The 15,581-nt window shown below is 41.5% G+C and overlaps 1 protein-coding gene across 1 annotated transcript in view; it reads right to left on the bottom strand.

The window, feature by feature from the left end:
* IGF2R (insulin like growth factor 2 receptor) overlaps positions 1-15,581 on the bottom strand; it is a 61,916-nt gene that overhangs the window by 39,838 nt on the left and 6,497 nt on the right. The window contains exons 2-9 of the mRNA XM_068395168.1: positions 14,233-14,366; positions 8,020-8,144; positions 6,242-6,340; positions 5,694-5,823; positions 4,467-4,587; positions 2,535-2,649; positions 834-996; positions 505-685 (exon numbers count right to left, since the gene is read on the bottom strand). Of these exons, the coding sequence (XP_068251269.1) occupies positions 505-685; positions 834-996; positions 2,535-2,649; positions 4,467-4,587; positions 5,694-5,823; positions 6,242-6,340; positions 8,020-8,144; positions 14,233-14,366 (1,068 nt within the window). The remainder of the gene's footprint in view (positions 1-504; positions 686-833; positions 997-2,534; positions 2,650-4,466; positions 4,588-5,693; positions 5,824-6,241; positions 6,341-8,019; positions 8,145-14,232; positions 14,367-15,581) is intronic.

The following is a 15,581-nucleotide window of genomic DNA, read 5'->3' as shown; positions in this document are numbered from 1 at the left end:
GTGAATAATTTCTGCTTTGCAATCTCATGCAAACTATTGTCCCAGTATGCCACTTGAGAATCTAGAAGTTCTTACAAAAAAAAAAAAAAAAAAAAAATAACAAACTCCTGGACTTCAGTAGTCTTGGATATGATTAATGCATGATCTTGCAAAGGAAGCAGAGATGCCCTCTTGTTGAGGACAGCTTCTAAAATATCTAATCCTGATGCCGCTTTACATGCAAAACTCAAGGAGGACAAGAGGTGATACAGCACAATCTGCAATTCTGACACTGAAGCTGATGAATGTTCCTTCCCTGCCTAGGCAATGGCCTTTATTAACCCCATCTGCTCCTTCATTTGCTAATGCTATCCTGGTATACTGTTAATGCTTTTCTATACAAAACTGAGCAAAAATACTTGCATTTTGTATCAAATATTGCTTATATGAAAATAAGGGCATCAAATCAGGAAACAAAGATCAGTCACTCAGACAAGTTAACAGGGCTAAAGAGCCTTTACACACCTTAAGGTTTGGTTTTGAAATCTTCCTGCCACTTTTTGCTGGTTATTTGAAGATTTTACTTGGCAAGATGAAGTGTATCCTGTGCTGTCCTTGCAGTTACCTGCAGCGGTTTTCCCACATATATTCAAATAATAGTAATACTCCTCTTTGTCATCTTTGGCTAAATATGGTGTGACATAATCTGCATGAATAAGAAAAAGAAAAGTGTTCTGAAACACAGCAGAACAGATGTAAAAAAACAAGTATCTATAGAGGACATTCTTCCTGTCTCCAAACATGGAACTGGAAAACTGGCTAGTCACACCACAAAAGTAAAATAATGAGCTTACTTGAAAATTGAGTAAGTGGCCTTAAATCAATGGAGATATCATGTTGCTCATTAGTCAGAAGACAGCTCCTGCTCTCCAGGTAATCCCTGTGACAGGCATACTCAGTAACCCACTCAATTTCATACCGGCAATTTGTTTTTGCTGTGAGTTTGGGACCTGCACTCTGATACACAAGTAAACAGAATTTAAATTACAAGTACAGAGACTTATGTGAAATATAATCTTTAAAGCAACAGTATCACATTTGTTTAGGGTCAGTAATGACTAACTTCACCTGTAAATTGCTTAACAGCTGCAAACATTGTCTATGGCCTCTCAGAAATAGGTGTTGAGAAGAAAGTAAAACAGCTCTTATTAATGATGTGGCAAACTATAAGTCTAAACAGAGGTAAAGCATCAGGCATCAGCAGAAGGTCAGCAGCAGTAACAGTACATTAAAAAGCACTTTTCCTTAACATGTTGGCAAAAGCAGAGACACATAAGCCCAAATTGCTAAGCACAGCTTGGATTGTGTTTGCCTCAGAGGAGTCCTCAAAGAAGGGGGCAGAGATCAAGTGCTCTGTGAAGGCAAAGCAGCCTCTTACACACTGGTGTTTTAGCAAGTTTTATTCCCTCAGTCCAAATCAAGACTGAAAGACGTTTGAGAATTCTTTAGCCAACACTTTTGTCAGATGCATTTTCTGTAGTGAAATATTTTTGCACCTCTGGGAGAAGGGGTAGCCTTGTTTTTCCTCACTTTAAAGTGAAACATCTAGAAGCTCAACTTGTTTCATAAACCTGTGTTTCTGCTACCCACAAAAACAACAGGCAGACACACAGGTAAAGTAAGTTACAGGCACAAGCAACATTAGCAATACTATTCATACTACATGTGTGCATAGCTATAGTGAGGTACTACAAAGTGACAGTGGAGAAAGGGCTATAGTTTGTTTCTGCAGCAGTGAGGATGAAGTATGGTACCTATCTAGGTCAGATGAGAGACAAAACGTTAAACCAAAAGTTTGCCAGATGGAAGTTTCCCCTTCACTAATGTGCAACCAAAAGCATCACGATATGAAATGGCAGAGCGTTAGCAATAGCCACTCTGGCCCAATTTAAGGACTGTAGGTGGCTTAGATTACCTGGCATCACAAAGTAATCATCATACTGCAGTGAATCCAGGCTAAAACCGTGTCCTGCAAAAACTGAGCTGCTGCTTAACACTACACATTTTACTTTAAGGTAACAGGAGTTCATGAGCCTGTTTAGTAAATGACAGACTTTTGCCATGCACTGACACTTGCTAGCTATTTTTTTCCCTGAGGAAGGCCAGATTAATAAAGAAACAAGTTACAGACAACAGTTGTAAGCAGGCCCAGCCCGACTGATGATGGAAGAGTGCTCATCAGCAAGCAGAGCTCTGGGTCAAGAATTAACACTGTACTATCTCTGTCCCATTCTCAGAGGAAAGCTTTGAACCCAGAAAAGGACAACCAAATTCACCAAAACGAGAAAGAACACACCCCTGAGAAAATTTTATTCAAGTTCTTGTTTGTGTCTTATACTCTTCAAAAAGACTTCTAGAATTTATTTAAATTCCTACACTCTTCACAAGCTGCAAAACAGGAGGATTTCTGTTCCCTTCAGCCTTCAGCAAAAATGAAAGATAATGCACACAGAAGTTAAAGACCAATCATTTAACACAAACTAAAACAAAGTTACCTCTTCTCCCCTCTTTGATGGGCACACAAAAGTGATCGTCACTGCTGGGTTATGGCCTAGGCAGAAGTCTGGCTTTTCTGTATCACTGTATATTCCCTCATAACTCAGTACCAGCCTAGAAACAGAAAACGGCAAACCAAAAATACAGTTAAGACACTGTGCACCGTACAGAAGAAGGATATTTTTGAAAGAACATCCACCTTTTGCTAGATACCCAGGCAGGATATACCAAAGTAGCCCTGCTCCTGAAAGACACTTTTATGGAGGTCTTTATTCCTTTGACCTTACAGTTAACCAAAATAAAGATTAAGTCAGTCCTATCAAAATTACTTAATACATCACCCTCCTGCACCCCAGTTAAGAGTATGCTCAATGCCTTGTAACCCATATTGTAGCGGGAACTTGGCTGATAGTCACAAGAACGCTCTAGCTTTGCTCTCAAACTGCTAGAGAGCAGATGTGATAAACACTCTTGCAACTTTTGGAAGTAATAATCACTTATGTTTTACCACATTCCTATAATTCACCACCTCTGTATGTATAATCTCTTTCCATTCTGCCCCCAGAATTAAAAGCAAGATGAACGCATTAGTAAACAGACAGGAGCAAGGCAACCAGGACAGATCAGATAAAAAGGAGACAAGTGGCAAGATGACTTGGATGAGAAAACAAGGAGACTAACACAACTTCCCAACTAAGCATTACTGTTCTATACAATCTAACAGGCAGAAAACAACAGCTCGCGGAGGGCTGACAGCCAGCCTTCAGGTTAGCCACACCTCTAACTGGCCTCCCTATACCTTAGGACACAGATATACAATCATCTTACTCTCTTCTCAGGCCACCCTAGTCTGATCGAGCACATATAATGAATTTTCCTCAAGTAATGAAGAACTCTTCAGTCCTAGCAGGGATAAGATAAAGCTTTCTCACCAAGCACTTTTACAGAGTGCTAGTTGCACTTTAATATGAGAACAAGCTTGTGCTTCCTCAGATGTAAGCTTCTGCCTTGGTACAGAACACCTCAGCTACTTGTTTTGTGGTGGGGTGAAAAGCCCTGCAATGAAGGACTAACAACTCTGTTCATAAACCAAAAGAAAACTCACAACCCTGTCACTGAAATAACCCTGTTATTAACCTGGTTTATTCTGCTGGTTTTCTTCAGCTTGCATCTGAGATAAAAAAATAGTGCAGAAGTCAGTAGTGTACTATTGACCCTACAAAGTAAGCAAGCTCAGATGACCTGAAGCTCATAAAGATCAGCATGTTAAGTCCCCTGAGCCACACTGGGTTGTTTGGCTGCTTTTTTACTGTGGTTTTTCTTGTTGCAGGTTTTGGTTGGTTGTTTTGATTTTTTTCTTTCAAGCTACATTTCCAGCACAAAAGGCAGCAAACAGAACAGAAGCAGTATCAAGGAAGCAGTTTCTCCTAGGCCCAGCTCTGCCACCACCAGGAACAATAAGCCTTGCATTGCTTTTCTATTTCTTCTATAAAAACTTATTAATGCAAAAATATAGAAGGGCAACATCCATCAACTTTTAAAGTACTCCTGAGCAGCAGAGTGAGACAAATACAGCGCATTAACCCACAGAGAGCCATGTGCATTTACCCTGTGGGCCCTCAGACATGAGGCAGATGGAGTCAAATCTCGCTCTTCTGCTTGTGGGCAGAGAGCAGTGATCATCCCTCGCTTCTGAGAGTTTTGCAGTTCTGTAAAAAAGTGTCTCTCACAATGAAGGAGAAAACTTCATCTGTTATGGCAGTACAACAGGATGCCTGAAACACTCTGACCTGACAGTATTTGAAGAAATTTTTTCTGCCAACGCTTCAAAACTGAAGTGGTATTGATGTTAAGTTTTAGAAGACTTATCTACTACTCAGCCCAGATGACTGAGAAGTGTTCACAGAAGTATCACCACAAAAATTACATACCTGTCTTTGTCATGAAGTTTCAGCTGTTCATGTGGATGGCCAACATCATATGCCTGACCTTCATGTAACAAGCAAGCAGCACTGCCAGCAGGGCAGTTTCCAGTCTCTCCACTTGATCTTCCTGTTATAGAATATAGAAAATAGAATACAGGACTCAGTTTCTAAGCTCTGCTCTACCTGAAGTATCTTGCCATTTTATCTGTGGGCTCACTTATTATTCATTGCTTTCCCTTTTCTAAAAATACCTTTGAAACTGGTTACATTAAAATGTGAAACTGGCAAGACAATGCCTGAAGTGCTTGTGATATACAGGGGGAAGTTCATGCTGCCCTGTTTTTGGACAGCAAATTCATCCTTCCTGCTGAAGTAGCTGCAGCTAGTTTCCAGTTGCTAGTACAGCTGCTGGATGTGTAGAGCTTTGAGAACTTCTAGAAGTGTGCCAAGTAGGTTTTTTCCCCCTGCCCACAACACCAAAATGGTACCAAGTAATGGGTAACCCCTCCTCACAGGGAAGGTTTTTTTCCCCTCCTTTGTTTCTTTTAAACCAAAGCCACCAGCAAAAAGTTTCAGACCAATGGAATTTTTAAAAGAATAGACCAGCCACTAAAACTAGAAGTATTAAACCCTTATCAGGGGCACAAAACACATATTTAACTGCAGAGTAAAAAACACAGTGGGAGTATACAGCTAAACTAGCCTTTTCAGCAAGCTTCAAATGAGAGATTTTGCTGGTTTAATTTCTTACTTATATAGCTCCCAACTGACATGGAAGTGCTAGCTATGCACCATTACTTACTCAAGCACCTAAACACTATTTTAGATGCATCTCAGGACATTCACTTGGAACTAAGCAACGGCCTGAACTGGAGCCCAAAGTAACAAATTTAGAGCACAAGAAGTGCTATGAACCATCTCAGTCCTATCTGACAGCAAACACAAGCAGCTACAAGACAAGCTGAGCTCCTCCACTCAGTCCATTTTAAGCCAACTTTTCTAACAGTACTTGCCCATCCAGAAGGGGCAGACCTCTGAACACCTCAACAGTTGGAGAGTAAGACTTGGCCTCACAGAAAGCAGCCTTCAAATCATCAAAAGAAGCTTGAAACAATAGTGCAAGTCCTAAAATACTGATCTTTGGTAATAGGACAACCTCAACTGAGGCACTGGAAAAGAACCACACTACTAGAAATTTATACACCAACAGGTGACACAAGCAAGTGTTCACACCTAAGTCCCTGCAGATGTTTATGAACAAGGAATCATCATCAGAATCATCCACCAAGTAGTGTCCTGAAACTTGGATGAGAGGATTCAAGTCATGTTTCTTCAAATCTTCATCAAACACATAGCAAGGGACCTAGAACAACAACAAAAAAATTACATGCAATCCATATTGCACAAGTAGGGAGAAGTTATGAACAGGCATATCTAAAGCCAAGTTAATACGTGGGAAAGGTTTTTACTGCTGGAAGCTCAAATACTCAAAGCTAGACTTAAAGCTAGATATGATGACTAAAATGAGGCATCCAAAGTTAGACTGTTCTGCTCTAGCTTTTAGAAGAGTTCTACTATAAACAACCATCCAGATGACAAAAAAGGTTGAGGAGTTATTTAAAATTCTCAGCTCCACCCACTTCCAACAGATGCTTTAGATGCCTACGAAAAAGTTAGGTCTATGGAGGTTGTTGGGATTTGTTTAGGGTGGGAGCAGGTGGTCAGAGTAAAATTGTCACATGTGTGAAGAGTAACTTCTGCATGGACAGTACACAGATTACCTCTTTCATAGGTTTAAACAAGTCTTTCTTGCAAGCCACGAAGGTCCTCCATTCAAAATAGTGCACACACTCTGTTGCTGTTACAAATTCAGGGGTACCCTATTTAAAGGAGAAAAAATAAGTCTTTGAAAACCAGACTTCAGTTTTATTTTACACCTGAAGGCAGCAAGAAGTTCATTCTAGAGATTCAGAAAAACAGAATACAGCATGTCACAGAGCAAGGGCATACAGTTTCTTAAGAGCACTGGTTAACGACAAGTTTGTTATTTAACAGCTTTGTTGGTAAACTCAGGAAGATGCAAAGTGCCAAATCCTTCTCAGCCTGCATATGCACCAATTCTCAAATTAACATGTGCCAGTCCTAATATGCAGTAATTGTACTACATCTTTTAGAAGCACTCACTATGCCAACTGATATTGGCAGAAGAATCAGTCACATCGAGTTACTAGAAAGGAAAATACCAATACAAATGTGTATAAATAGATGAACAGCAAGGAAACGCATGGTTTACCAATTCCTTGTCTTTTATCCTACAAAGATGACTGATTAGCAATCTCTTCCGCTACACAGAAATAATATCTCTGATCTCAGCTACTTACTTTTATAGGCTCATGTTATACACATTTGTATCTATTTCAAGATGAGCATTCTACTGCAGTTCAGGGCTGGATGCTCAACTGAATATCTCTACTTCGAGAAAGACAACCATCAGATTTTTCCATTCTCCCTCCATCACCTCAGCTACAAACACTTTAGCATATTTAAACCTCCCCATTTAACCCTGCCATAAAAGTGTTGGAAACAAGTTGTTCCAGACACTATTATAAAATCCTTTTACCAGGTCACATGAAGAACAGGTGTTGGAACTATGCTAACTAGAAGCTTGAAGATCGTCATGATCTGGTGTTACAGCCAGAGTTGAGCAGTATTTTTAATTTAGTTTAAAGAGTCATCTGCTGAAACTGCACAAGAAGCACTGAAATCTCTGCTGCACTGGCACTTTGTTTGAATTGGATAGATTTCCAAGAGAGGGTGTGCAACAGCATCATCAGTGCCAACAGCGGCACTAATAAAGGCTTATCTTCGATACACAAACATGTAAACTGATGACAGCCCGTACAGAATAAACCAAGCTGTGGTATCAGTTAAGTGTGTGGAAGGTGTAATTACAAAAGCACGTGGAGGCGAGCTGCATACACACACGCCCTTAGGAACTTTTCGGGGATCTCCATTCACACTTTAAGCAGATTCTCACAAACAACTACTTCCCCAGAAGCCCAGCTGGACATGTAAGCACTGTTAGTTCAGTTGTGTCCAGACAAAACCTAACGCTTACTGTTATCAGCTACGCTTAACCATAACAAAGGTCAGCCATTTTCTTCAATGCTGTTCTATTAAACAGCCATGTTAGGTCCACAGCTTGAGCACAGCCAGCATTTGAACAATAGCTCTCATTGTTACAGCACCCTGTATACTGTTGACTCATTCCTCCATATTCTGCTATTAAAATACTACAGTGCAATCCCTGTAAAAACATTAAAGACCCAGAAGAGCCCTCGAACAGAGCTAAGCTGCAGATCTGCAATTATTTTCAACCAGGACAGAATTTTGAAAGCCACAATAGATAATGGCCTTAATGTGGTACTACAACATAACTGGCTCTTCCTTAAGCTATGAAGCTCAGCAATTAGTACATCCCCGAGTACAGCAAGTCTCCTTAAAAAGCAAGTTACAAGTACTTGTCATTTCCATTGAGGACAAGAACATTTAGACTTACCAGTGTTTTCCCGCACAGAAAGTTAATGTTGCTTCGAATTTGGTGCTGACTGCCTTGCTGCAAGCATGGATGTGTAGTATTGAGCTCCAGAAGAGTTTTAGAAACTTTTTGCAAGTTTACATCACCTAGGGTTTAAAAAGAAAAAAAAAAAAAACAAACACACAAAACAGAAAAAAACCAGTTGTCATAATACAGCACCTTCACAGAAGCTCAACAGACAGGCTCTAATTTCAAGCACAGAGCAGCACAAGACATACCAGTCCACTTGAAGACAATCCTTGAACACAGTACAGCTGAAGACCTTCCTTGCAGTTCTTGTGATTTGGAAGACTAGATCCAAGTTAAGATAGTGTTTGATCTCTCTAATCACACTTCCACTTTCTCAAAGGGTTTTAGCAAACACTTTGAATGTTAAGAAGCCCAACAGCAGCTGCCACTACAAACTAGTCACTGCCTTAGGAACTAGAGACTCCATCAGAAAACTGTTACCAACTAGTTTCAAGTACCATAATTCACTCCTTCCTCCCACCACCTTCTATTTGTCAGCTTTTTAGCCTTTAAGTCATTTACACAAATAGCATCAGCACAATGAGAGAGGGTCTATCATAGAATCACAGAACAGTTTTGGTTGGAAGGGACCTTTAAAGGTCATCTAGTCCAACCCCCTGCAATAAGCAGGGACATCTTCAACTAGATCAGGCTGCTCAAAGCCCCATCCAGCCTGACCTTGAATGTTTCCAGGGATGGGGCACCTATCACCTCTGTGGGCAACCTGTTCCAGTGTGTCACCACCCTCATCGTAAAAGATTTCATCTTTATATCTAGCCTGAATCTACCCTCCCTTTAGTTTAAAACCATTATCCCTTGTCCTGTTGCAACAGGCCCTGCTAAAAAGTTTGTCCCAATCTTTCTTATAGGCCCCCTTTAAGTATTCAAAGGCCTCAATAAGGTCTCCCTGGAGCCTTCTCTTCTCCAGGCTGAACCTCAACTCTCTCAGCCTTTTCTCACAGGAGAGATGTTCCATCCCTCTGATCATTTTTGTGGCACTCCTCTGGACCCGCTCCAACAGGTCCACGTCTTTCTGTGCTGAGGACTCCAGAGCTGGATGCAGTACTGCAGGTGGGGTCTCACCAGAGCAGAGCAAAGGGGCAGAATCACCTCCCTTGACCTGCTGGCCACGCTTTTGATGCGACCCAGGATACAGTTGGCTTTCTGGGCTGCACGTGCACAATGTTGGCCCTACTAACATCTTAATCTTAAGTCTACTTAATGAAGAACCTGTTGGTGCCTGGGCACAGCCACTGTACTGGCGCTGTCTGCAGACAAACCCAATACAGATCCACCGCCTCAGTGCACGTCCCCCTGGCAGCTCCCATCCCCTCTAGCACAGTTTGCAAGCTGCATGAAGGCTGGGGTCAGTGCTGCATCACTGTGTATCCCTCTCCTCCCCAGCACCTGACATGAAGACGAAAGGGGGAGCACATTTCAAGTCATGATGAGCACCAGCTCCGGCCACTGAAATGTTCCTGCTCAAACCTATTTTGGTTAGCATTAAGCACCAAGCCCTTTTAGACCTAGTATTTTTGACAGGTAGATTTTAGTTCTGCAAAGAGTTTGGGTTGAACTACAGAGAATGCTACAAAATGTGAGTATTGACCAGCTTCCGCCTTTCCATTTTTGTTGATATCTACACTAGGGAGAAAGCAAGTCAAATCTGTAAATCACTGCAGATAGCAGCTTTGCACCTAGGCCAGACGTTGTTTCATCTTAAAAACACACTTGATGGAACTTTGCCCAGCCTCTTATCTCCTCACTCAAGGCAAGCAAAACTACACTACACCCAAGTCATATAGTCTTGAGAGAAAAAGGAGCAGAAGTAAATGAACTGGGCAGGAAGAGGGTAAAAGAACCTCAAAAATACAGCGAAGGCAATATTCTGCAGAAACACCATTACAGGTATCCATACTCAAGGCTATTAACAAGCAGTGCCCATCACTAGGAGAAGCACCATTTGGCTTCTTTCCAAAAAGTTCCCCAGGACTATTTTTCAATCCAGTCCTGCAAAGGAACTGAGAAGAGATCCATTTGTAACTGTTTCTGATGACCATCGGTTGTGTTGAACTGTAGCAGAGAGAAAGCGACGATAGCCACCAAACTTGCAGGTAAAGCTGAAATGGTGGCAGTCAGAACAGAAACTCAGTGCTAACCCACACAGCATCCCCTCAGCAGCTCCAGGCTCTTCTATTCATGCTACATAGGCTTATGCTAATGTGCCTTCCTGTAACGCAGTTAAGATGCTCATACCTAAGCAGCCATTTACAGCACTCCCTGTATAACCAGGGTGACAAATATCACAGACTGTTCAATAACCCTCCACCTTCTCAAGGGAAGGTAAGAGTGGAGACGTGCCAGCCCAGAAGAACAGCAGTGCAGACTAAACCTGTATATGCGTGTGCACAGGCTGAGAACCTGCAACAGTGGAGCATGTTATCACCACTGTGGTTCAGTGTCACCTTCCAGGCACCCAGAGGCTGTCAGTGGTTCATGCCTTTTATATTTCCTGGCACTCTTGTTATCAAAAGACTATCTTAAGGTTTTAAGACTTCCAGCACTGGTGCTGACAAAGATGACATGCAGCCCTTTTAAAGAGCAAGTTTTCTACTTATCACATCATTGCTTAGAAGATGCTGGCAAAGCATCCTCTTTTCTTCCCTAGATTAGCAGAAGGAAGCCAACACAACTTTCTAGTCAAAAGAACTATGTATAGTAACAAAATGTACACATGATTAAAAACTCTCTGGTTATAAATGTACACAATTTCAAGCCCCAACTAGTAGAGAACTTATGACAGCACCATCTAAGGACTTACCTCAATGTCCTGTAAGCATTAGTTTTCTCTCAACTCTGAGAACACACTACATTGTTGCAAAGGCCGTGTGAGCCAACTCCAGTTTCCTTAGTTAAACTGATATTCAAGAAAAATCAAGTTAAGTCAGTACATCTTGTTTACTACAGGCCAACATGCATGCTCTCCTCCCCCCTGCATGTTTAGAAACAGTTTGGGAACTTACTAAAAGTTTTAGCAAGAATCTCTTCAGTGGCACATGACTCCTTCCAACCCTGCTCACTGAGCAAGTAGTCTCGTGAGCCATGCCCTGACACCATCAGCTTCCCGTGAGCTTCCTTCCAGAGCACCAGTTCTGCAATCATCTTCTACACCATCATCAAGCTCTCTCTTCAATGATCACTCATGTTTCTTCATGGCTTTAGAAGTGCCTTCCTTCCACAAAGGAACACACTAAAACCAGCTAGTACAGCTCACAAAAATTAGCATCAGATATTTCATATTACACAGTTGTGCTAAATCAGTATCAAAGGCACTGTCCACCACACCTTTTACTCACTGACTCCTTCAACTGTTCAGCTGTTTGGAAGGAGAAAGGCAATCATGGAAGACATCCAATCAGTTGTAAAGAAGAAGGAGCATTTAGGTGGCAGCTATTATTTCATGTCCAGTCCTTCTACTGCAGCTGGACAAAGTGCATGTTTCACCACTCACGTTAACAAACAGTTATGGTAATATTTCCACTTTTAATTTTAGTAGTTCAGCTAAATCGCACGCGAGTCACTAGGTGTCACACTAAGTTAAATAAGTACCATGTCATTTCCATCCTCACTGACATTCAAGAACAAAGCATTTGCCTATACCTGAAAACTTCTAAGGTCAATCAATGAGGCTGAAGAGCTGTTTCTAGGAGAGGCCTTTGGAGTCTCAACACCAACACTGGTACATCACACTGACACACAGTCAACGTTAGCCACAAGTCTTCCCTTGGATACAGACTGATCACAGTCACAGAGCATAGGGCCTTATTCCCTATCAAATCTGGGATCAAGAAACAGAACCAGCTCTACAGCTGTTACCACTTGCATAGCTGATATTTAACAGCAAAACTATTGTTTGCAGTGAAAACTTCTTTCTGAAAGAATGAAGAAGAGATCTGATTAAGACCATATTTGAAGAAATCTTATAACTTAGCAAAGTTTATCAGCTGGCAAATTGCCCTTCTTCCCCCAAATCAAAGCCCTTCAGCTGCACTCAGGTTTGGCATGCAAGTAATCTCATATTAGCTGGATTGCTTAAAGACAGGTATGCAGCTTAGCTTCCAGGTAACTGGAATCTACACTGGGAGTCTACACCTGCCTAGTCGTAGATTAAGGAGATTCCTCTTTACTCATTAAGAGTGATAATTCTTTTTTTTTTTTTTTTTTGACAAAAAAGAGATGTGATATTCCATTAGCATGATCTCAACTCAGCGTGATGGTGCTGAAGCTCCAATGCAACTAAGCCAGTACTATTAGCACGGCAGGTGTCACTAATAAGCCTCAGACTTACCATTAACAAGAACAAAACTTAGACAATTTGACCAATAAAACAGAGCAAAATTCAATGCTTGATTTCTTAATTTATTACAGGGTGGTTAAAAACATACCCACTTGAACAGGATTTGTGGCTTAATCCTTGAGAGTCAGTTCAAACAGCCTCTGCAAGAGCAAGTTAATGATTGTTGCCGAATCCTCTTCCACCCAGTAGCAGTCAGGCAATTAGACACTCAAGGTTTGCATACAGTGGAATATTTGATACTGCTCATGGTTATCTCCCAGCTCTGTTCTCCCTTCCTCTTTCCACAAGAAGCATGGAACAAAACCCACGGAAGCCTCTAGGTCTCACACTTCGCTGGGGAGAAGAGGCTTCCTCAACCTCCCACATTCCAGTCTCACTCAAAAAAGCATGTCAAAACAGATGCCCAGATGCTGCTTTCTTTTGCAATCCACAGGCAACTGAAGCCTCAATTGCATATGAGTTGAGACGCACATCAGCAGGAAACAAAATTCTTGCTAAACATTTTAGGAATTAAATACATTAACAGCATCAAGCGGTCTACTAAGATGTCATGCTCCTCATAGTAGAAGACGCTACTACATGCAATTGCAGTTTGAACTCGGATGCATCTAACCAGTCACCCCAGAAAACTCTGGAGTTTGGATATACTGCACTACATAAAAAAATATGCAGCCATGAACTGACACATACTGTTACTCATGCACCCAATGATTGTATAAGCCTGCATCACAACACTAGTAGTTAGTTTGAAAAGCACTGATTGACCACAGCCTGGAAACAAAGTATCTCTGCAGTTAATGGCGAGCTAACTAGCGGCTGTGCATCTTCATACAGGCGAGAATCATCTTCCCCCTCACCATCTTCCTGCAGTTCACACTCAAACACTCATAGCTTCTCATAAGAGCTGTCTGCAATTGGAAGGCAAGGTTGGCAAGTATGTTAGATTCAGACTTCAGATCTGCAGGACTAAGACAGTCTGAAGAGATATTACTCTTCAGAAAGCTATTACTGTTACTGAAGTAACAGTCAACTATCAGAAAACCTCTTCATCAGTATTCATATATTATTGTTTCATTAGCTGAAGCACAGAAGCAACCTTGAAAGCAACAAGCATCCATGAAAATAAGTACACAAATACTGTTCAGATCACAACTTGATGATTGATGAAACCACGTGCAAGCATGTGTATAGGAATATGCCAGTTTCATATTTAGATCAGCATGCAGAAGTCCACCACTCCTCAGAATACCAAGGACATCTGTGAGCTACTGAAGCAGCCACCAGATTTGACAAGTGTAACCAAAAACAGAGGACTGCATGTAATTGACTTCCTTTCTGTGTGTAACAACTTAAAGACAACAGCCCAGAAGCTTAGCAATACTCCAAGATTGCATTACAGAGAGTAACCTGACTCTGAACAAAGAGTTGATGTAACATCAGGCTAGGCTGTGGTATAATTTAGAGCTGTATCTCAAGCTTTATCCTGTGTTCAGTATCAAGCTTCAAGCAAGGCTGTGCACAGTGCATATCCTGCCACAGGTAGATAAACTTATTTCTACTTGAGATAGCCTTGCACAGTTTCACACTAGAGTACAGTTAACTAGACCGTAAGATAAGTTTCCCTGTCCTATGAAATGATTATCTGCAATTAGATCATGTTTTCCCAAATGTCCCAGAATAAAGTTTTACACTGTTCTGAGAAGGAAAAAAAAAAATCTTTGCTAACATGTCAAAGTTTGCAATAGTTATAAGACCATCCATTAACATGACTCTGAACTACTCATGAGAAAGGACACTTGTTTACTTACCTACGGACAGATAGGCCTTCTTATTGATGTCATATGCACAGACTGCACTTGATCTTCCACACTCTTCAATACCAAAACAGAAGTTTATTTTATAAAGCACATGTTTGTCTGCATCAATTGCCTCCCACGTGTAACTAAAAAGAAAAAAAAGCCTGTCAGTTGGTATTCATGTTGTCTGCACTGCCATCCTCTAGACACCAGTCCCTGAAATAACCAAGTTATAAAGCTAAAAGCACTACTAACGTGAGTTTCATATTCGTGTTCTATATCTGTAAATACCAGAAATAATTGTTACTGTGTCGAGGCCAAGAACAAAACAGATTTAACCACTTGAGGAATGTATATCAGGTCCATTTTCCCCTTTCTTGAACACCCAGCTGCCCAGTCTTCCCCCTCAAATCTGTGTGAAGGCCACTCTGACTAGGTATATCACAGGTGGTGAACCTTTTTCCTTGAGAGTCTGATAAACTTCTCAAACATCTTTGGCAGGCTGCACACTACTGCACTTTATCAATACCAAATAACAGCAGCAGAAGTGCTAAGTCTAAGTGGAATAGAACAGCCAGCCACATCCTGCCTGCCAGCAGTGGAGCCACCTACCTTCAGGGTCAAAAGTGGGGTTGAGATTCTCGCAGCATTCAGACTGCAAGATGCTAATAATGCTTACTAGGACCTTTATGCATTTTTTATATATATATATATATATCTATGTCAAGATTGAAAGGACAGTTTCTGAGGGATTATTTCAGAAGCTGGAAAGCAAGCAGAGCCACCCACAAGAGACACACTTAAAGATCACACTAGCCAGCTACAGCCACCTTAGACACTCAGCTGTCTAAAAACTGATAAAGGAACATGAAGCTCTGGTTAAATACAATGGAGAATAAATCAGAGTAACAGAAGGAAAAAATTAAATGCCATGTAGTTCAGAGGCAGAGCAAGGCTTTGTTTCCTCCCACAGAAAGCATTAATCCCGCAGTGAGATGTGGTCAGCCGCATGACACAGCACCACCCAGTCTGGAGGCAGGCCCAGGTCAGCTAGTTTGGAGACAGGAGATCTTTAGACAGCCTGGCTTACTAGCACGGTGCTGTGGCCGAGCTCTGCTAAAAAGGCACAGCTCAGTAAACATTTGCCGTCGGCTTGGCTCAGCTACACCTCTTCTTGCGCTGGCAGCAGCCTGCATCCTCTCGATGGTATCGGTTTTTGCAACATGAGAGATTCCCCAGCCTCCCATCTATCCCAAGGGGAAACTTCAGTAGGATTTAATACAGAGTCATCATATCAGAAAATCGAGGACAGCACAGCGACTTATTAGTTATTCCCATTATTTACAACTCGGGGTTTAATG

This window comes from Nyctibius grandis, chromosome 1 (assembly GCF_013368605.1).
Source record: "Nyctibius grandis isolate bNycGra1 chromosome 1, bNycGra1.pri, whole genome shotgun sequence".
Lineage (NCBI taxonomy): Eukaryota > Metazoa > Chordata > Aves > Nyctibiiformes > Nyctibiidae > Nyctibius > Nyctibius grandis.
The sequence above is the reverse complement of the archived record's forward strand: the minus strand, read 5'-3'. Positions and strand labels throughout refer to the sequence as shown.